Genomic DNA, 23,679 nt, shown 5'->3' with positions numbered 1-23,679 from the left:
TGTCGTGATCGCATAGGCCGCGAAGCCGTACCATCTGGCAATCTCACACACGATCCATCAACCCACAGTTCCCCATCTACATCAGGAAGTGGCGTGTCCTGTAAATCGACACGACCCTTTGTTTGTTCATCAGTCAGAAAAACACAATCATGTTGTTCTTCTTCCTGGGTCTCAGTAACAGGATATGGCAATAAAGTAGCGGGGTTCAAAGTGGCGCACCTCTTCAATGTAATGTGTGGCGCCAGCAATGTTAACTCGTATCCTGTTAAACGGGCACTGGTTAGATGCTGCGTTTTCGTTTGGTTCAATAGCGCATCTACTGCATGGGGAACTAACACCAACAATTTGTGTGACAAAACTATTCCCTCACTCTGCCGTATAGCTACTGCTGTTGCTGCAACTGCTCGAAGGCATCCAGGCAGTCCTCGAGCCACAGGATCGAGTAGCGCTGAAAAGTATGCGCAAGGCCTCTGTTTATCTCCGTGTAACTGTACCAAGACTGACAATGCGCACCCATCCTTCTCATGTACATACAGTGTAAAGAGCTTTGTATAATCCGGTGTACCTAACACTGGCGCAGAACAAAGAGCTTGTCTCAGTTGTTCAAAAGCATTTTGACATTCGTCCGTCCATTCGAGGGGGAGTGATGTAGTTTTGGACAGCAATGCTAACAAGGGTTTTACAATGTACGAAAATCCTAGTATCCATTGCCTACAGAAGGACGTCAACCCTATGAAAGCACGAACATCCTTCTGCGTGCAAGGGACTGGTGTATCTAAGATTGCTTGGATTCGGTCTGATGTTAATGCACGTCCCTCCTTAGACAAAAGATGACCAATATATGTCACCTTTGGTCTACAATATTGTAGCTTCTTCCGCGAAACCTTGTGATTGTGTTCCACAAGGAAAGAAAGCAGGGAGAGTGTACTCTCCTCGCATTGCTCCTGTGTGTCTGCTGCAAGCAGAATGTCATCAACATATTGGATTAGTGCCACCCCAGACTGCAAATCAAATGAATCAAGTTTTCTTTTCAAAGCCTGACTGTAAATGCTAGGACTTTCGGTGTAACCTTGAGGAACTCGACAAAATCTATACGATTTATTATTTAATGTAAAGCCGAACAAATATCGGCTATCAGGATGGATAGGGATTGAAAAGAAAGCGTTTTTCAAATCAATCACTGTAAATGTAGTAGCCGTGGGTGGAACCAAAGTAAGTAAAGTGGTAATGTCAGATACTACTGGATACTGCGGTACAACTATCTTATTAATTTCCCTCAAATCAATAATAAAACGATAGATCTTAGTATCTGTGTCTTTCTTTAGGATCGGAAGAATTGGACTATTGCAAACATTATAGGGAACTTCCTCCACCACCCCTGCCGTTATCAAGTCATTCACAATATGTATCAAAGCTATTTCGCCTTCTCTAGAGATCTTGTACTGAGGAACACGAGGTAAAAAATCATTTGACCCACATCAGTATCGGAAGTAGCCCATAACGTACTTGGAAGGGAAGCTAATGCGTCGGCCTCTTGCATGAGGCACGATCTCTCTATTTCTGGGTAGTTTTCATTCAAAATGACCCGCACCCCTTCAGGGGCACAGCGTATTGTTGCACGAAAATGCTTTAGCATATCAAGTCCCATAATATTATCTGGTGTATTTGGAGATAATAAAAACGGACACGGGGCAGTGAATTTATCAACATGAAATGTAAGGGGTTGAGACAATGGGCTTAGTGAAGGTGTTCCATCGAACCCTATTGCTGTAATCGTTTCGCCAGACAGGGGAGCCCTTGGAACCAAGTGTTTATACAGAGCACTACGAGTAGCTCCTGTGTCGACCAGAAACTGATCAGTAGAACCCAAAACATGTGCTGATATATATGGACCCCTTTGATCGACTGGTACTTCAACCGATTCCACACCCCATCCTACGCAACCCTATGCATAATTATTATCCTGAGACTCAGTATACTCTCCTTCAGCTATCTGATACTGATTCCGTCGATCAAAAGTATTATGTTCAACCTGACCACGACCCCTCTCTTCACCCCTACCGCGATCATTCGCTCCACCTCTTAGTCCTGAATAACTATTCCGTGACCTTCCACTTCCTCGACCCCTCTGACTACGCTGTTCACGAAGCACCGGACAATCTGCGAGCCAATGTCCAAACTGCTTACAGTATGCACACTGATCCTCAGAAATGTCGGAACGAGGGGGAGACGTAACGTACGATCCTCGTCTACCCCTATCGTTCCCTCTCGATTGCGTAGCACAAACCTGTGCCAACATCACTTTCGTCTTTAAGTCCTTCGCTTTCTTATCACTACTCTCTTTAGCCTCTAGTTCCTGACGTTCATAATACTGAGCCATAGTTAATAAGGAGGCAGGCGTTGCCGTGGTCCATGAACTTTCACTAGCCTTTAATCGCTTTGCAATCTCCGGTAGGAGATTAGCCACATACTTATCTACGAATAAGTGCCGGCCCGTGTCCTCTGTTAATGATTGACCACTGTAATCATGGAATGCTTCCTCAAAACGTGAAAAGAAATCAGAAACCGATTCGTCTGGCTTCTGCTTACACGACGCTAACACTGTCCAATCTATTTTCTTAGGAGGGACAAGCGTTTTTGATTTATTCAAGATAGCTGTTGGCAAATCTAAAATCAACTGACACGGTTTACATGCAGGTTCCCTATCTGAATCAGCTCTCACTATGTCCTTCCAATCTGCGCCTAATATCGTTTGATCGTCAAACTTACGAATCACCCTCCACATATCAGGAGGCAATATCAGCCCAAAGAAAAGATCAATATCAACTAACGTCATAATACACGAAGAAATAGCACCCTCCACACCTTCATAGAAAGCTGCTGGATTTTTACGGGGGTCAGGCAAAGCATTCTTAAGTGCCATAACATCTGCTCTATTCCATGGCGTATAAACCCAATTATACACAAAATAGCCCTTGGAATCTTTAGACGTCTTATCATCCGTACCGTCCCCTTTAGGAGGGACATACAAAGGTGCAGCTTCCCGCATAGGCAAAACATTAATTGCAACACTCTTATCTGATCCATAAATAGGGCACACTCGGGTATTTTCCGTCGATCCAGACGCTGATTGCTCTGAGGTTTTGTTCGCCGCTCGCAATCGCGTCGCCTCATCTCGTAACTGAACCAACCGCCTGAAGAATTCGTCCGCATCTGAAAGAGCAAAAATACCTTTACGAAAATTCTCACGACCAACTGATATATCTTTAGGTTCCAACTCAGGAGAGTGTTTTCTAAACCGCTCAACAACTTCACTTGCAAGGTGATCTAAAAAATACAATCGTTCCTTGTCGGACCACTTGCTCATAAAATCATCAACCTCTGAAACAGTTATAGAATTTACATTAAGTTTACGGGCAATCGAACGCAATTCCGTCATACGCTCGACCTGTAACCTGGTACGTCGTTTGTCCTGATTATCCTCGTTCGATTCCACATCCGGAGCCGTAGGCTGAACATACGGGGGCGGGCAACGATCTAACAATGAGAAATCATCTAATTCATTAGTAAGGACAGGATAAAGAGGACGTCTAATAGGAAACTGACCATTAACCTGCAGGTTACGTTATCGACTCTCTTTCTCTTTCTGTTCCTGTAATTCCTTCTCCTGTAGCTGTAAAGCTTTATCCCGAGCAGCCTTTCGCTGCTCTTTGTCCGCCAAGGCTTCTGCACGCTTCATTCGTTCACGCACCGCTTTCTCCCACATACGCACACAATCAAACATATCCTGCCTAGACCTGCACTGAAACAAACACTGTTCTACATACTGGACTTTTCGCAAATCGAATGACCCATGTAGTGGCCTTTGCAATTCACGATCAGGTTTAGTGTATTTGTGCCATAACGTGCTATACATTATGGGAGGAAGGCCAAATTTAATGTACATTTCGCGATTAGGAGTCCCCTCTGGGGGAGCCGGCTGAGATTAATTTAATCGATAAGTGGTACCATTTCCAAAGCAGCACATTCCTCGGAGTGTGCTGAGGACAGGCATGTTCAAAATATCACGGAAAAACGCGATATTACATAAAATGGCACTTAAGGGTACTTATGCACAATGTGCCGTTCAAACAAATTCAAAAGCAGAGAAATATCCCTACATGCCTGCCTATGTGAGGTGCACTCCACATATAATTCAAATCATAGGTCCAAACGTTAGCTAACTCATACAAATTCAAATTCAAATTCAAAAAGCCACAGTAAGTGTCAATAGACTACCTTACCAAACATAAGCTTACCAAATATCTTCAAAAGTGTCCAGATTCCAACTGCCAAGTTCCGTAGCCGAATCAGCCAAAACAGGCACTACACGACAAGCCAAACGATCAGAACCTCAGTCGAGGACCGGCGCCACCTGGAAGGTCAGATCAGAAGGAAAGGAAAAAACACCGTGGGTGCCAAGACTCGGGTCACTCAGTGGCAGCGTACGCGTCCATAGCGAGTTTCCAATCCTTCGTCGTGACCTCTCCTTCGGGCATCCGAGTCGCCGATGAGGTCCCTTCGTGGTCCCCAATTGTGGTGTCGGGTTCTATCAGGTCTACATACTTGCAGAAACACTTTCACACCATAAAACAGAAGTTGGCACGGAAACTGAAAATGCAAAGAGACAAGTTTATTAGGACCCCATGGGGTGGTGGTACATTCCTACAGCACCCTTCGGCAATGCAAGAAGTATCACACCGAACATCGGTGTGCGACCTCTTTTATACATTTTAAAGGTAATAAAAAGGTAGGCGGTATACATTAGAACAGTTTTAGGTACATATAAGGGCATTTCTGGAACACAGACAACATGAGGGAGGGTTTTAATACCACTGGTCAGTTGGGAGGAACATTCCTAAGGAGTGACCACTCTCTAGTCCAAAGATCAGATGTACGCATGCTCGAGACTGACCATTGCTAAAAATAGCCTGTTGCTGGTTAGGGTAAAGGTTCATTGGCATGAAGGAAGGACGAAAGGGCATGCTGACCACGAGGCCGCATGTTCATAGAAAATGGAAGCCACCGAATACAAAATGGCCCCCACACGTTTAGTCAAGTTAACAGAAATGTTCGTGTAGCTGAGCTTAACGCTAACTCAGGTATTGCCAAATTACGACAATGGCATTCTTAGGAAATATACCCGTAGATGATAACTGCAAAGCTGCAAAATGGTCTACACCTCACACATTCATAAAACACTATTGTGTACATGTGTTAGCAAGACAGCAAGCTAGGGTGGGCCAAGCAGTTTTACGTACACTATTTCAAACCACTGAAACTGCTACAGGTTAGCCACCGCTTTGGGAGATAACTTCTTTTTAGTCTATGCACAGCATGCCATCTACAGCTCACATGCCTCGAACTGAAAATGCTTCGTACCCAGTATGCATCTGTTCTTGGCATGTAGAGCTGCAGAGTCACATGCGTCCACCCGCCTCCCCGGGTACTTTTATCTGTTTTAGTTACATCTAACTTAGATACATATATATATATATGGACATCTTTCACTACTCTTACTTACTGCATTATCACCCTCTGCTGTAAACAATCTAACAATGGAGTCGATACCCATGCGCACTATCACCGAAAGGAGGAGTCACCTACCTTGTGACTGGAAAAGACTGCTTCGAACAAAAACAAAGTGCAAACATCCGGACCCAACACTAGATGGCAGGCTATGCACAGCATGTGACTTTACAGCTCTACATGCCAAGAACAGATGCTTACTGGGTAAGTAACATTTTCCTTATAGAACCTGTTACTGATACGTAGTAAATACTGGAATGTCACTCCACTATCGTTACTGTCTTCCACAGCATTGTTATATCATTGGAAGCAAGTAGTTTGATTGGGATGAGCGGCTTTACATCGCTCTCTATTTTCGCCTGGTAGCTTTTATCCTGGATTTCCTCTCAGGAATACATTACTCTGGGTTGACGAAACTAGATCAACAGCAATACTTGCAGGGAGAGGTTTGAACTAGCTTCATTGTATGGTTAGAGTTACATGGTTGCTGCACTGGGCGGTAAAATAGAAGTTGGGGATAATGCAGCAAGGGATACAATGCCCATGAAACACTTGCTTTCTGACAGTTAGTTAAAGGTGTATATAGGTGGTGTGTCCTTTTAGGAAGGCTATATCTATCAAGCAAGCTTACCTAAATGAGTGGTTGGAGAAACAATTGGGCTGAGAGATCCACAGTTAGGTCTGGAACGTGATATGGATGAATACAACTGGTATGTATGTGCATCCCCAGTATTTAAAAAATGCTTATAAAATGCTTGTTAGATGTTAATCTATGTTGGTCAGTTCAGATGTGTGATGGAAGGGTTGAATGTACAATGTTATATGTGAAGCACCTGAATTCTTTTCCACATAAAATAAATTATGAATATTGAAGTTGAACTAGACCACCTGGTGCTTCTCTCAGGTGACATGGGCAAGGAGAGTTCATCCCCTGTTACAACATTGATGGGAAATGTAATATCTCAAATGTTTTTGGCAGACAGGTTGTTTACAGCCCATATATAGAAGCTTGGGGATTCAACTCAGTAACTTTATGGTGGTCAGGTTTGTGGACCATATATGCAGAGGAAAAACAAACCAGTGACCATTAGAGACAAAAAGTGTAAACATAACAAAGTTAGGCTTCATTATACATATAGGTTAATGAACAGATGGCGATCTGTGGAAATAGAGGTATGTGTCAGTGTTGATTCATCTATCAGGAATATATGATATATATTTTTTTTCTTGTTCTTTAGATATTGTAAACTCCTCTAAAACTGCTAGTTTTACATTTTCACTTTCAGTGTAAAGCATGTTTATGCCTAGTCACTTGTGAGTCTTGTGAGGCCACCATCTGTGTACTATGTAGTGTACTAAAAAATAAAAAAATACAATTGTTCCTGTGACTGCGAAACAGTTTAAAGTTACTAAAAAAATGATTGCTTAATTTACCTTACTATTGACCTGACTTCAGTACTTTGAGACACACCTGTATCTCCTCTCTCACCACAGACAAATCACAAGCGAAATTGACAGTTCATGTGATACAAATTATTCAGCTAGTAAGCGTACTTTTGACTGATGGTAATAGGTTGTATATGTAGCTGACAAAAGGAACGAGCAAATGTTTTGCAGGGGGAAAAAAATCTAGTTTTTTGCAGGGGCAGAATCCTGAACTAGTATGAGCAGGAGTATTGAGGTACATTTACGTTTACATGCAACTTCTGTACTAATTTTATTACTCCATCGTTAACATTTTTCAAAAGAACCTATATGGATTTTAGTTAAATATAAACATCAGCTATACAACATTTCATGAATGGTCAGTTTAACCAGCAGGGAGAGACAATCAATGTACAAACAATAGTTATAATGTCTTGCACTGATGATATAATTTTGTACATAGACTAGAGAATCAAGCTTAAGTGCTCCTCCCATGGGCCCTGTAGCTTTTTGTGATTCGCTCTGCATTCTCTTTTTTTTTGGAACATGTCATTAACATTTTCATTAGAGAACAGTATAGACCGCACATGATCACATTTTAACTCTTCCCAGGGACACGCGTCAGTTTCTACAGATATTTAAACATAGTAATGATGCAGCCACACCCCACTGTTTTTGTGGTACCATTGTATTGAGCCAGACCTCAGCAGCGTGCGAAACCACTTTTAACAGTATGGATTATGCCATGCCTCTGTAGTGCCACCATTGTCGCAGTATTTACCCCCGCTTACTCAGGCATTCTCTAACCGCCTTGACTTGCTTTTCAGCTAACTTGTACTAGTCCATGCCCTCCTTCCAGCTTGTCTACTCGGGTAGTATTTGCACTCTCCATTTTCTGACAATTTTCCTCTTTGCTACTGTTAGGTCGAGGTTTACAAGTAGGTTTGCATGTTTTGATGGGCCTCCATTCCTCTATACATTGAATAGCAGCAAATGTACATTATCACGGGGCACAACCATAGTGTGTGCGTGAAGGTGCCTTTTTAATTGAAGCCTCTTGTGCTCTTGTCGGTATCTGTCTTCCCCAATTTCAATACTATGTTCCTCTTGTAGTAAGATCTATGCAGAATCTGCAGCTGCACAACCTGTTCTAAATGCTACCTCTTGCGGAGCTCACATGACCTCCTCCCATTCTTCCTCCTCCTGTTCACCTATATTCCTTTCTGTCACTTCTTGTCTTCACCATGGGATTTGGGAAGTTGTTGGTTATTTTTATATATATTACTAGGATATACTTTTTAGAAGAAGCTCCATGAGAATCCGATCCTATCCTCTAGTGTGGAACAGTTCCCTGTGATTGTTATCGTTGCGACATAAGTTGCTGGTGCATGTCTGACCAAATTGTACCTATAAACAAGCCTTACTGGTGCGTCACATTTCCAGAGGTCACCCTTTTTACTGATCCCTATGTAATGCTATTAAAGGAACCCCTTCAACTCTTTCACCTCTGCTAGTGCATTACGGTCTCATAGTGGCATTCTATTATGTTTGTGGTGTCTCTGCCACTTGGGTGCCCAAGAGCTGCAGTTCCTTTCGTGGTCTTGCATTTCCTGGGGATCAGAAAATACTGCAAGAAGCCTGCAGCTGCAGGCTTTGAAGTTCACTCACCTGTGACTGTTTTCTCTTGAGCTTCTGAGTTCCTGGCTGCTTCCAACGCCAAAATGGCTGTCATCTTCATGAGGGTTTGCCTCTACCTTGTAAAGCTGCTCCATAGTTAGTCCAGTTCAGGTTTTCTATATTTTTTCTTTTCCTTTTCCAAATCGATTATTTTTCCTGACATGTGGTGTTTGGTGTAATTTCCTTTTCCTGTTCTATTACCATATATGGGCATCAAACTGGTTGGAGGGTACGTCGCAAAAAGCCATGTTCCTTCGCTCACTTCCTAGCTTAATGCACTTGCTGGTCCGGACTCTTTGCTCCAGTAGAATTCCACTGTTGCATTTCTGATTCCTTTAAAGTCTTAATCCAGGAAGAAGGTTTCACAACGTTGACATTTTCTTCCTGAGAGAGTGGCAGCTTCCGATGGCACTTGTCTAGCACATATTCCCTTGTGTGGTGACATTGTAGCTTACAGAAACAGTCACCCTTATCTCAGGCAATGGAAGACTCGAATCTGGAGTACGGGTAAGCATGCATCCCTGAACAGTTGCATCTGTTAGGACTCACTCATACACTAGTTATTGTTTCCCCTCCCTCCATACTGTATGCACAGTTTTCATTTGTGTTGGCATTCTTTAACCAATTTAACTGTGTACACTGCTGCAAGGTAGCCTCGGGTCCCATAGCTTGTTGACCCTCGGCCCGGTTCCTCCTGCGGAGAGAATGTCCATTTGTTAATCGCCACTAGCTGTGCTAGCCAGTATTGGATATTGGATATTGGAGGGGTATTTGTAAAGCGCAGACGTTCGCTCCGAAGGGAGCATCTTGGCGCTATGAAAACCTGGGACCAGATCAGAGGGAGGGCAGTGGGGGGTTTAGATGGCTGCTTTAGTCCAGTCGTCAGAGAGATTAAAAATCCATGTTTTGAGGTGTTTCCTAAAGGGTTTCTCTTGCGTCTGGAATCTAAGATGCTTTGGCATACTATTCCAGGCTCTGATAGCTAGGGTGCTGAGAGTTTTTCCGCCTTTGGTTTTTAGGTTGAATTTGGGGAGGGTCATGAGGTTTTCTTGAGAGGATCTAAGAATGCGACCCGGAATGTAATGAGGGAAACGTTTCGCAAGGTAAACTGGGCCAGATTTGTGGAAGGCTCGGAAGGCTACAACGAGAATTTTGAATAGGATTCTCTTGTGCAGGGGGAGCCAGTGGAGGAATCTGAGGGCAGTGGAAATAGAGTAGAGTAGAGTAGTATTTTCACTTGGCATCCTTGACCACTAAATTTCCTCTTCGGTCCGACCTCAATAATTTATATCTTAACCATTCTGTGGGAGGCACCTGGTCGATCTCCACTAACCCATAATGTTTAGTTTGGCCCAAATAAATCTTAGACTCCTTCAATAAGTGCCTCCCAACCCTCCATTATTTCAAAGAGTTTTGTTTTAGGGGGCCATTCCATTGAACATTTCAAGGCCTTGGAGAGTTTATCTTTAAATTGCTGTCAATAAGTCTAATTTGTAGGGCAAGCCCAGACAATGTGGAACAGTCCTCTCATTTGAGAAATATCTCAAACAGATTGGAGAAGGTCATCTGCTCATTTTCATAACTTTTTAGGGGTGTAGTAACGTCATTGTAGGAACTTAAATTGGATAAGACATAACTAGGCTGAAATCACCTGTTCCCAAAGTGGTGTGATATATTCTCCTTCCACTGCACCAACAGTCCCAAATAACCTTTCCAGTAGGATCGCAGACTTGCACAGTGGTCTAGTGCGTTCATTACTAACGAGCTGTAAACGTGCAAAATTATCTTTTTACCCAGCTTGTAGAATTGTGGCCTCAATGGATCTCAACTCTGGAAGAGCCATTAATTACGTTATTTTTGACCCGAACTATGCTGCAATTGCAAGTATCTGAAGAATTGGGATTTTCGGAGCTTAAACTCCTATGCAAGGTTTTAAGGTAACTTAATATGGTATGCCTCCCATATTTCACCCAGTGTTGGGATGTTATTAAGAACCCAGACTCTGACTCTGAATATCAGCAGACTCCGCCGCGTATGTGCCATTCCAAAAGGGTGTCAGTTGTGTAAATGTACCCTTCCCAGCTTACCCACCACAAGATCTTTTGCCAGCAGTCCTGCTCAACCTTTGTGGCTGGGGGTAGACATGCCAGGATCAAGGAGCCATTCAGGAGTACCAGTCTGGTGGGGACTTTGAACATGTCAAAGACCAAGGGTCGAGCAGTGCCATCTCTGGAGCCGAAAAGCCATTTAGCTATTGATAATTGGGAAGCCAACCATTACAGGTGCATGTCTACCAATCCGAGTCACTGTTGTAACCCAATTGGGTGCATTTATTCATGAAGCAGTGTGGGAGTTGGCTGAATGTTATAAGTTTATAAGCAGTGCATGGCAGGGGCGCAAGTTATAGTTAGCTCAGTAAAGAATAACTGGTTAATTTAAATGTTCTTTTCAGTGAATTCCTAGGTTTTTTGTTTTTTGTAAACGCATGCTAAGATCTTATTCCCTTACCTGAGAAACAATTTAATTACCTTCAAGGACACTATTTCTGGTGGATACTTTATCTAACCACAGATTCCTTCCCTTTAGAATATCCTCAAGCCCCAGACTGGATCTGGAAATTTTCTCAGCAGTGCTCCTACATTCGGCTATGATGGCTTCGTTCCACCTCAGAAGTGACGTAGCTGGGCCACATACAATAGCAGCCTCTGCGCACCAATGTCAGTTTCTTTATTGACTCTTTCCACTCTCTTGGACACATAACACAAAACAATTGCTGGTACCAGTGTGCATATCTCTAATTTGGGACTTCATTAGATGGTAAAAAGAAACCACTCCACAGAATGATGAGGTGGAGGGCAGTGAAGCACCTGCAATTAAACCGAATATCCAACAGTAAGAGTGTTACCAAAGATAAGTAACTTGTTCTTCTGATGGATACTTCTAAATGCAGATTGCTCACCTTAATAGGCAACATGACAGAAAAGCACAAGGTTGGTGGAGGAGGAGTCTGTGAATTGGAGTCAGAACAAAACGTTCTACAGGGCAAAATGCGAGGAATGCCCTTTCCGTCTGATGTGGTTAACAAGGCAGTTGCGCTTCATGAACGTGTGCAGTGACACCCAATTTAAATCCTGACCAATGTCAAAGACAGGCTCTCTGCATGCCAAAGCAGTGGTGACAGCCTTGACACTGGTCGAATGGACCCTCAGTCTATCCTGAGGCCACATCTTGACCGGTACATAGTAAATCTTAATGCAAAGGACTATACTTCTTGACAGAGTCCTTTTCTGCACCGTCATGCCTTTCTTTGCCCCAGAGAACCCCACAAAAAGCTTATTATCCACCAGTTGGTGTGTGGTGTGAATGAGTTAAAAGTTTAAAGCTCTTTTTGGGTCCAGCTGATGGAGCCTCTCCTTCTCTTTAGAATGATTTGGTGGGGACAAACAATGCTTCACCAATGTGAAAACGAGTCAAGACTTTAAGAAAAAAGAATGATCTGATCCTCACAACGAATGTGTCTCTTAAAAAGGTGATGTAGGGCAACTGTACCAATAGAACCTGGAGTTCACATACATGATGAGGTGAAGTGATCGCAAGGAGGAAGAAAGTTTTGAGAGACAAAAGATGCAATAAGCAGCAATGCTTTGGCTTAAAGGGGGTATACACGAGGAACGTCCATACCAAATTAAGGTCCCACTGTGGCTTCACAAACTTTGAGAAAACATTGTGCTAAACCTTAATAAATCGCTTTACAATAGGTGATTTGAACAAGGATGGTTTGTCTAGAAATCACATAAGCCCGACAATCTTTCATAATGCCCACTCCAAGACCTTGCTGAGCCAAAGGGCAAGACCAACAATAAACCATAAAACAGTTTGGCCTGAATGGGGGTCAGTGTTGCAAACTCTACATTAGGCCACACATTTTACCCAGTACCAGGTGTAAATGCCCTTTGTAGAGGGACGCCTGGCAGCAAAGCTAACTTCCACAACTTCAGGTGGTAGATAAAACACAGGTAACTGCCTCCACCCAATCTCGATGCATGGGGGGGTGTGATTGCAGAGGTTTGGCATAGAACCACTATACCCTGCTGCAGCAACAGAAGATGCTCATGAAGCAGTAGCCTAATCACAGGACACAAGCTCATGCCCAAATGTTCCAAGTGCCACACACTCCTTACCCAATCCGGAGCCACTAGGATGACTTGGGCCCGGTTGCTCCTGATCTTCTTAATAGTTTGGGATAGGTGGGGATGAGGCAGAAAGATATATAGGAGTCCCATGCTCCACTGTAACATCTCCTAGAGACATTTTCTTTCCAGAACACCGGTGCACAAATGTTTTGATACTGTGAGTTTTCAACACTGGGAAAAAGATCCAGGCAGGTTCTCCCTGTTGGAAGATATTCTGTCCCTTCATCGGGCCCCCTTCATTGGGCTGCAATCGACATTCGTTTTCTGCCAGGTGACTTGCCGAGCTTGTTTGCTCTCTCGTTTAAAGATTCTGTCAGGCGGTTCAAGATCAAGGAGAAGCCTTGATGCCCCAGCCAACACCAAATGCACAGAGCCTCTTACCACAGGACCAACTCTACTCCACCCTGTATGTTGTATTACCACATGGCGGTGGTGTTATCTGTGAGATCCTGTATCAGCTTCTCTTTGGTGACTGTCAGGAAGCCTTCAGCACCAAGCGAATGGTCCTCAACTTCAACAGATTGATAGGGAGCTGGGTTTCCGCCAGAGTTCTCTGATCTCTACCTCCCCCAGATGACCACCTCAACCCTGCAGTGATGCATCTGCAGTGATGCATCTGTCAGCGCCATCAGCTCTGGGTGGGACAGTGAGAGAGGTCTGCCACTGGTTCTGGTTATGGTCGAGCAGCCCCTAACTGCAGATTTCTTGTAGTCTTCTCTGAAACCTTAATGAATCTGATCTGATAGACTTCTCACCACAGATTCCTTACATTAGAATATTCCCCAGGAGTCCGATTGGATCGGGAAACGTTTGGCGAGTAGTATCCCTGTGCGCCAGTGGGTAGCGTAGTTCAGCTCTGTGTAGCGTTGTCCATGCCGGAAGTGACATGTGCAGTGCCTATATAGGCTCAACCCCAGCGTGCTGATGTCATTTTTTTTTATTTCCGCACCAGTCAGCTCAGATCCGGAGAGAGCTTCTCCCAGTCACTTTTTGACTGACCGTTTTTTAAACTTTTTGTTGAAGACGATTTTAGACTTCATCTCCAGGTGTGTAGGTTGTTCACCAGAAAGGCAGGTTTGAAACCTTGTGGCGCCTACCACCGGCAAATATAATTGACGGCCCCTCATTTGGTTTGCCTCTGATGTCTTGACCATGACCATGAGGCCAAGACATGCGAGGATTACCGCGCCATGCATTCCAAGGCCCTCAGGACGAGGTCCTTCAACCTTGCCACTCCATGTTGATCAACACTCAAGATCTTGGTTGTGAGGAAGGTGGTGAGATCATTCGCGAAGTCACACCCGGCGATCATAATCCCACTATAAGACGTTGGGGGAAGTCCCAGAAGAAAAAGTTGCCAAAGTGATTTTTTTTACTTTGCTGAGCTGCTGGCACTCTAGGCCTAGCTCTATAGTGAAGCCAGTGCATGGGCCGTCTCATCCCCTTCCTAAGTTTCCTGGAGCCGTCCCCACCCAACTGAAAGAATTTTATGAGGCCCTGCACCTCATCCTCTGGCAGTCCGACCCCTCTGAATTGCCCTCTGGCCCCATGGATCCGAGAGGGGCCCCTACTGGTCTTCTGCTAGTGGGCTTACCCTCACAAATTTGAGGATTCAGAGATCCATTGGCGTATCCCTAGCGGTACCAGTTGATTTACTTCAATCTTCCCTTGTGCCTGCTGCAGTGGCGCAGCCCCATCTTCATTCCCGACTACGAAACTGATTCGGACAGGCATCGTCTGATGCTGGCTCCCGGCGCCAACTGGGGGCTGACTCCCTATATTGGAGTCAGCACCTTATTACTACCCAAGGCCTGGATTGGGTGATGAGTGGGAGGGGTTTTCGGAGCCTTATGGCTATCAAACAGAAGTTCCTGCTCAGGGGCTCCTGTAAAATAGCCCTCCCCCCCCTCTGCCATTGCCCTTTCCCAGTGGACCCCAGTTTTCTCACATAGCCCCCACACTTAAGAGCTTAGTGGTCCAAGCCTCCTCATCCAAAATTAACCCTGGCACATTTTCTACCACCCCACTGGATAGGGAATCCAAAAGGCTGGATACCTTCGGGAAGAGGATGTTCTCTTCTGCCATGGTCTTGGAAGAAACTCGTGCCATACTATCTCAGGCAATTGCTGATGGGAGAGATGCAGCTAAGTTCTCCTTAAGATGTGGCTGGATACGACCGACTTGCAGGGCAGAGCGATTTCCTCATCAGTGACCCTTAGGCTCCATGCCTGATTGAGAACCTCTGGCTTTTTGGGGGATATCCAAGGTTTGCTCATGGACAAGTCCTTTGATGCCTTCCGTCAGTTCAGTGAGAAGACTGACGGAAGGCATCAAAGGACTAAGCGCTGAAGTGCTTCAAGGACAGTAGGGCCTTGGACCTTTCTATGGTCCCTCGCCAACCCCAGTCCGCCTTCCCCTTTCATGGCCACAGAAGGGGATTCCAACAGTATGTCTACACTCCCAGCCACTACGGCCAGCAAGCGTCACAATACTTTCATGACTAAGGATGTGGTTCCCTCAGACCACGTGGGATGGCAGCCAGAATTTGGGCCAGTCCACCATCTCTCCAGTAGGACGCAGGATGCACCACTGGAGGTCAATAACATCCAACTGTTGGGTTTTGCAGCTCGTCCAAAGGGGCTACTACCTCCCCTTTGTGACCGTCTCCCTCATGCCAACTTCTTACAACAACCTTACGGAGGACCACCTTTCCCTACTCTGTCTGGAAGTGTTAGCTCTCTTGGCTGAGGGAGCTATAGAGAGGGTGCCTGCATCGCACGTAGGTGTGGTTGCTATTCCCACAACTTTCTGGTGTCCAAGAAGGACGGAGGACTTCGTCCTATCATAGACCTGCACTGTATTAACCTCTTCCTGAAAAAGATGCTTACGCTCGCCAGTCCTGTCTGCCCTAGATCTGGGAGAGTCCTGTCTGCTCTAGATTCGGGGAGACTGGATGCCTATTTCCACATCCCGTCCTTCCCGCTTACAGACATTACCTGTGGTTTAAGGTGGGCCAAGAGCACTTCCCGTTTAGCGTGCTCCCCTTCAGCCTTACCAGCACACCTTGGGTGTTCAGGAAAGTTATGACAGTGGTTACAGCTCAACTGCAGAGGTCAGGGATTTTAGTCTTTCCCTACTTTGATGATTGGCTGTTGAAGGAGGACTCGCCCCAGATCGTCGTCTACCACCTCCAGACTACAGCGAGCGTCCTACACTCACTGGGGTTCACTATCAACTTGCCAAAGTCGCATCTCACTCCTTCGCAGATGCTCCCTTTCATTGGAGCTGTCTGGGCACAGTACAGTTTCAGGTCTATCCTCCCGAGTCCAGGATATTCAGGCTCTGATACCAATGTTTCAGCCTCTATCCTGCATTTCGGCGAGAATGAGTGAGGTTGTTGGGGTCCTGCATTTAACACATGCCCACTGGCATATGCAGGCTCCGCAGTGGGGCCTGAAGTCCCAGTAGGTGCAGCTTCAAGGGAATCTCCGATATGGTCCAGATCTTGGAGGGAACTGCAAAAGATCTGCAGTGGTGACTAACGAACTGCGATTAGGTCAGTGGAAGACCCCTCTTCCTTCCCCAACCAGAGCTGACTGTAGTGACAGATGTGTCACTCCTTGGTTGGGGCGGCCATTTGGAAGAGGTAGAGATCAGAGGACTCTGGTTTCATGCAAAATCCAGACTCCACATCAATCTATTAGAGCTTTGGATGATCCGTTTGGCATTGAAAGCATTTCTTCCTTCAGTCAGGAGAAGGGCAGATCAGGTGTTTGCGGAAAACACCATTGCCATGTGGTACTGCAAAAAAAGGGCAGGTTGGGGTCATGGACCCTCTGTAAAAAGACCTTGCGTCTCTGAACATGGCTGGAACATGAGGGGATTTTCCTAGTAGTTCAACACCTGGTGGGCTCTTTGAATGCCAGAACATACAAACTCAGCAGTCGGTGCCTAGCAGATCACGAATGCCATCAATCTTTCAAGAGTGGGGATCTGTTCGCGTTCTCCAAGAACATGCACTGTCTGTAGTTTTGCTCGCCAGAGTTTCCAAGGCTGCTCTCACTCGAAGATGCTTTTCGTCTTCAGTGGAGCTTTGGCCTGCCGTAAGCCTTTTCACCGATACCATTCCTGCCCAGAGTTCTCAAGAAGATTATGAACAACCGGGCACAAGCCATTCTTGTGGTTCCAGATTGGGCACAGAGACTTTGGTATACAGAACTGTTGAGCATTTTTACCCCAAACAGACTGCCTCCTCGTGAGGATCTTTTGTCACAGCAGCAGGGCAGGGTCCTGCACCCGAATCTGTTGAGATTGAGTGGCAACAGTGAACCACTTTTGACCTTCCGCTTGAACTCTGAATGTTATCCTGGCAGCCAGACGTCCCACCAAGACAGAATACTCCTGTTATTGGAGTAAGTTTGTGGCATGGTGTGCAGATAATCATGTTGATACTCTAACCGCATCCCTTTCTACTCTGGGCACGTTAAGAGGTTACCTTCCTGCAATTTCTTCATTTCGGTGGTTTCCAGATCAGCTATCCCTTTTCAAATCCCCTATTGTACATAAGTTCCCACCAGCCCCTTTTATTATGCCCCAGTGGGACCTACATTTTCTTACTTTTCTGATCTGTGCTCACTTTGAACCTCTCCACAGCTGTCCACTCAGATGTCACCATCAAAACAGCCTTCCTAGAGAGAATAACATCTACCTTCGGGATCAAGCTTTATAAATAAATAAATAAATACCTGGAAGGTCAGTGACCTACAGGCGTGTCTTCATGCGTCCTCCATGAATCATTTTATTCCCTGACAAACTGTTTTTTCAAAATAAGCCATCTTTCTTACTGAAATTGGTCACCCCCTTTTCATGTAGGCCAGTCAATCACTCTACCTACCTTTTAGGCTCTGCCCCACCGTTCTAAAGAGGAGGAGAGACTCCATTGACTGGACCTAAAAAGAGCATTGTCATTCTACTTGGATCGCTCTTGTAAGTTCCGGGTGGATGATCAACTGTTCGTTGGGTATGTTGGTGCAAGGAAAGGGAAGGCATGCAGAAGCGGCCCATCTGCTGATTGATGATTCTCTGCATCAGAATCTGCTATACATTGCCCAAAAAGCAACCCCCAGAGAGTTTACGCACTCATTCTACCAGAGCCAAAGCTGCAACCACGGCGTTATCTTGCAGAGTTCCTTCCTAGATGTGGTCTTCTTTACACATATTTGCAAATCACTGCTGTCTTGAAAGTCCGGTCTGGCAAGACGGTCATTTTGCCTGATCAGTCCTACAGGCCTTCTCTTTTTTTTTATTGAGTTTTTTTATATAGTGCGAACTAGACCCTAGACATCGGGTATCAGAGCGCTTTGCATGAACGCCAGTTACATTACATTAGGACATATTCATTTTTGTTAGGCACTGGGAGATTAAGTGATTTGCCCAGAATCAGAGGATGTTGAGCCTTGTTGCTGAAACTTGAACCCGGTTCCCCAGCTTCGAGGTCAGGCCGTAAGGCTACATCCTCTCTCATTATAATCCTTATCTCAGCCCCGTCTTTGGAGAGGTATTGCTTGGGTATCTATTCTAAGGAAAGGAAACTGTGGCTAGAAGTCTAAATCAGATGAACATGTTACTTGCCTTCAGTAACACCTTATATGGTAGAGACTCCATCTGCAGATTCCGCCCTGATCCACCCATCCTCCCTGCTCTGCGACCAGATTATAGAGCTAACGATTTATCCCTATAGATTTCCACACTAGTGGTCAGTGTTCCTTGAGGCTCCACGCCTCTGGCATGGAAAGTTGTAAAAGAAACTGACATCAGCACGCTGGTTTGGTACCTATATAGGCACTGTGCACATAATTTCCAGCAACGCCAACGCCACGTGGATACGAACAACGCCACCTGCTGGCGCACAGAGGTTCTGTTCCCAAAGGTTTTCAGATCCAGTCTGGCGCCTAGGGAATATTCTAAGGTAAGGAATCTGCGGCTAGATAGTCTCTACCAGACATGGCATTTCTGAAGGTATGTAACTTGTTTGACAGTTTTTCTTGGGGCTGAGCTCACTGAGATTTCATAGCAGAGCCTGCATATGCCACCTGACATTTGTCGACAAGCAGGATGCAGGAAGTCAATAGGCCAGGATGCCTCATAAGAGCTGTGACCCAGACCCAGGTTCAAGGCTGAAACTGCACCGTATCCAAGACAGCTCCTGTAAAATTGTGCCTCTGCATAGGAGTCAGGCGCGACTTTGGGATGTTGGTTGAGAACCCCAATGATGTCAGGAGGTTCACCGTTGTCTGGAGATGTTCTTTGAGTTACTGTGGCAAGCATGCCTTCAAGAGCCAGTTTTAGAGGTTGGGGAAATCTCCTACCATCAACCTTCAAAGATGTGTGTTGACCAGCATCATCACTTTTGTGAACACCTGAGAAGCCCTGGTGTGTTCAAAGGGGAGATCAGGAAATTACCCCACTTAGAACTGTAGGTAACGTCTGTGGGTCTGTTGACAGGCATATGAAAATATGTAAAGTCTGTGGGATTGCGGACAGGTGTATGAAAGTACACATTTAGTTTATCCAGGGTTCCTATCCAGTCATCCAATCATGCTATCCAGTCAGATGACTGGATAGCATGAGGAACTACAAGGAGTTATATTTCAGATATTTCATGGTGACCTATCAGTCCATAAGCACCCCTCATCATTGACGTATTAATGCAGTATACGTTCTACCTATTGGCAGCCCGAAACTGTTGTGACTGGACGCTTATACTGGATCTACATTACATAAGGACCATAGATTTACTTGGGAGGATACCTTCGTAGAGCATCTTAACAGGATAAACAGGATTCTGGGTTGGAATTTTGGTTGATGCTTCAATACGCTTATAGGTTCGTGCATATTGCATATACTAATTTGCTCTGGAGAATGACTGCACTTGTACTTCGCTTTGAAGAAGTCACCAGGAAGGGATGAAACGTGTTGGCTGAAATTATCTTTCGATGCACATTGTCAACATATTTGCAACTTTGTACCATTGTAAACATAATGTGGATGTGTTTATAGCTTGTGTGGACACAACTATTGCCAAGTAATTTAATGTTTTCTGTGAAAATATTTTGAAGAAAAAAAAAATTTGTCACATTTCTAGTCCTATTATTTGAAGATCTATCTCCGCTACTACTGTACTTTTCTTCAACAGTTCCATCTACTTGTATCCTAGACTAAAATATAAAAATGCATCATATATATATCTATCTATCAGAGTGCTCCGCTTCTCACTCTGTATGTGTCTGGGCAGAGATATTTTGGACCCAGTCATACACATGAGGGTAACAGGTATGTTGTAGTGTCTTGAGCACTACTGTATGAATTCTGCAAACAGTAGAGATGTGTGATTGTTATATCATTGTTGCCTTCTTTATATTCAAACTTGTACTAAGTATGGCTGAAGATCGTGTGAAACAGAGGTTTGATGCTTGCGGAGGGTTCAGGGCAGGGCCTTGATGGAACCAAAGCTCTGAGTCCAAGTTTTTATATGGATTGGATGCAGGGTCTGGCACGAGTCTATGACTGAGATGTCATGAGAAGATGTAAACCAAAACCTGTCTTATCTCTCAACACCAATGTTGAATTAAGAACAATAATAACCTTTTCAAGTAGTGTATTTGTATATGCTTATTACTCAGTTAGTACAAAAGTGCTTATGGGGTGTCATTTCTTTTCTCCTTTTTAGGAATGACAGACGATGAGATTCTTCGGGCAGAGATGATTGCCCAACTCTGTATGAATGATCGGACGCACAGCTCACTACTGGATCTCATATCCTTGCAATGAATGTAGCTAAATTATTCTTTTTCCGATTCAATATAGGACCATCCCATAGTTTACTGTTGATAATTGTTGCTGAGTAACAGTTTTCTAATACTTATGTTTTCAGGGTAATTATATGTAACTGGGAAAATGTTTGAGCTTTTCCCGTTACCAACAAGCTCTACACAGCTATCAGTAGGTTAAAACTGTCATTTAGGTATACAGAGGAAACACTACAATATATTAGTGCATGTGTCTGAAAAGGAAACATCTATACTATCCTCCTCTAATAGTATATTCCTGCAGATTCTTTGTCTACTGGAATATCCACAAGAGTGAGACTGGTTTCCCAAACCTTTCCAATCTGTTATGCAGACCCCAGGTGGCGTCATAATGAATTCAGGAGCCGAGCCACATGTGTTAGCACCAGAAAAGACCTTAAGCTAAATAAAGGTATCCCCCTTTCCCATGTAGGCAATTGTCTTAAAGTCAGCCTCGACAGCATAACTTTCTGAATTACCTGTTGCTACCCATTCTTTTAAATATTCATAGTATACCAGAAGCAATCTCTATATTCCTAGCATAGCCTGAATTACATATCTTTTTTTGTTTTGTTCTTTTCATTTTTTCCATATATTTTAGTCAATCCTCCAAATGCAAGCCAGACTTATTAATGTGCCAATGCATTTTTCTCTGTGCCATCATTTGATTGGAGTTGGAGAGGTGCCAATTTTTCACTGATATTGTAACCCTTTTGGTGTGAGTTAAGACTCTGCAAGGTATTTAAGCACCAGATATCTCCATCAGGCTCTGACCACTGATGCACACTGTAGTTTTGGACTTGAAACTTGACTTTGTTTCCCTTTGTGAATAGTGGCAGAGTATCCATTCCAATGCCATTAGAAAATGACAGGTCATCTGGAGAAACTTCAATCCAGATACAGTTTTCTGCTTTGGATTCAGTCAGAACTGTCAAAGCAAGAAGATAACTGTATCAAAAGCGGTACTCAAAGGGAATTCCACAAATGTGCCGGCCAGACAGAAATCACTCCTAACTGTGGGTTTTTGGCAGCTAAAATCAATACACTTAAAAAATGCACCAGATAATATGCCACAACAAAAAGTACAGCGAAAAGCCTGAAATTCTAAAACCCCCAAAAGAAGCATTCTTTACCCGATGCAAGAACACAATTCAATGTTAATAATAAAAATGTATTCATTAATGTATTTTTTTAAATATGAACTAAAACTATTGAGAAGCTGCATATGACTATTCGTGGCCCTTTTGTTCTGGACTAGAAGCACTCATTGCATCTCTGCTAAAACCACTAGGAGGAAATTGGCTAAGAGAAACAGGACTCTGGCTCTCTTTAATAATAATAAAGTAATTTATAAAGCACCTTGTGACGCCTTCCCGGCGTGTCCCCGCGATGTGGAGATAAGTTTCGTACAACAGCCGTGGTAGCCTCCACCGCCCATCAGTGTTTTATAGATTGTACAGGTAGGTTTTTAAGAGACTTCTGAACTTGACCTCAGAACCTTCCAGTCTGAGGCCAACCGGGAGCCTATTCCAGTTGCGAGCCGCTAGGACTCTGAATGAGCGGCCTCCCAGTTTGGCTCTTTTTACGCGGGGAATCTTCAGTTGGCCCGTTCCTTCTGAACGTAGGGCTCTGCTAGGCTCATATATGTGTACCAGGTCTTGGAGATAGGATGGAGCTTTATGCCATATTATTCTGTGGCATATTAGGAGCGCTTTATACATAACTCTTTTCCTGACCGGCAGCCAGTGTAAAGCTGCGAGAGCAGGTTTGGAGGCTGCTCTTTTTGGGAGTCTCAGGACCAGCCTGGCGGCCGTATTTTGAAGGACTTGCAGACGTTCCATACTTTTTCCTGTGGTGCCTAAGAACAGGACATTTCCGTAGTCCATACGGGATGTCACCAATGCTTGAGTCATGGTGCGTCTGGCCTCCAGCGGGAGTAAGTCTAAGGTGTGGTTGAGGGTTTTTAATACCCCAAAACACTTTCCCACTAGGCGGCGAATGTGGCCTTCATAAGATAGCGTGGGATCTACCCATATCCCTAAGTTCTTAGCCTCCTTACAGGGATTGGGCGTTGGACCCAGGCATGATGGCCACCAATCCGCCGTCCAACTCAGATTGCTCCCATCAATCACCATTACCTCCGTCTTGGCGCCGTTAAGCTTCAGACAGTGCGAGTTCATCCATTCTGCCAAAGCCTGCATACAGGCCTTGAAATTAGATGCCGCCGTAGATGGTGCTTGGGACAAAGAGATCAGCAGTTGGGTGTCGTCGGCGTAGGAGACTAACTCCACTCCATACGCTTGCACCACTTCTGCCAGGGGGGCCATATATAGATTAAACAAAGTTGGACTCAGGGAAGAGCCCTGAGGCACCCCTTGTTCTAAAGCTATCGCTGAAGATTTAAAGGAGCCTCGTTGGACCTGGAAGCTCCGGCCAGTAAGGAATGATTTCAGCCATCCCAGTGCGGACTCAGTGACACCTGCTTTGTTTAGACACTGCAGCAAGATGGAATGAGCTACAGTGTCAAACGCCGCACTGAGGTCCAGCATCACCAATGCCATGGTCTGTCCAGCATCCGCCCCTTGACGCAAGGTCTCTGTCGCTCTCAAAAGGGCCGTCTCCGTGGAGAAGCCCGATCGGAAACCTGATTGAGAGGAGTGTAGGAGGTTGTTCTTCTCTAAGTGTGCCATCAGTTGAATATTGGCCACTTTCTCCGCCACTTTGGCTAGGTATGGTAGTAAGGAAATCGGTCTTAAGTTTTCAAGTGCTTCATGGCTTATATTGGGTTTCTTTTTTTATTGGAAGAACTACAGCTTTTTTCCAATCTTCAGGGAGTGTTTCGGAGGCAAATGAGACCTGAAGTACATGCCTGAAGTAAGGTTCCAGCACCGTGAGGCTCTCTCCCAACACCCTAGGTGGTGCCGGGTCTCGAGGGGAGCCAGATTTAATACCCTGACAGATGCTGCTAA

General features: G+C 44.7%; 1 protein-coding gene across 5 annotated transcripts in view; it reads left to right on the top strand.

The window, feature by feature from the left end:
- Positions 1 to 23,679, top strand: part of UBR3 (ubiquitin protein ligase E3 component n-recognin 3) — a 1,992,321-nt gene that overhangs the window by 794,098 nt on the left and 1,174,544 nt on the right. For all 5 annotated transcript variants that reach the window (XM_078681592.1, XM_078681591.1, XM_078681590.1 and 2 more), the window contains one exon: positions 20,593 to 20,681. In XM_078681592.1, coding sequence (XP_078537718.1) covers positions 20,593 to 20,681 — 89 coding nt within the window. The remainder of the gene's footprint in view (positions 1 to 20,592; positions 20,682 to 23,679) is intronic.

Source organism: Lissotriton helveticus, chromosome 3_1 (genome assembly GCF_964261635.1).
Source record: "Lissotriton helveticus chromosome 3_1, aLisHel1.1, whole genome shotgun sequence".
Lineage (NCBI taxonomy): Eukaryota > Metazoa > Chordata > Amphibia > Caudata > Salamandridae > Lissotriton > Lissotriton helveticus.
The sequence above is the reverse complement of the archived record's forward strand: the minus strand, read 5'-3'. Positions and strand labels throughout refer to the sequence as shown.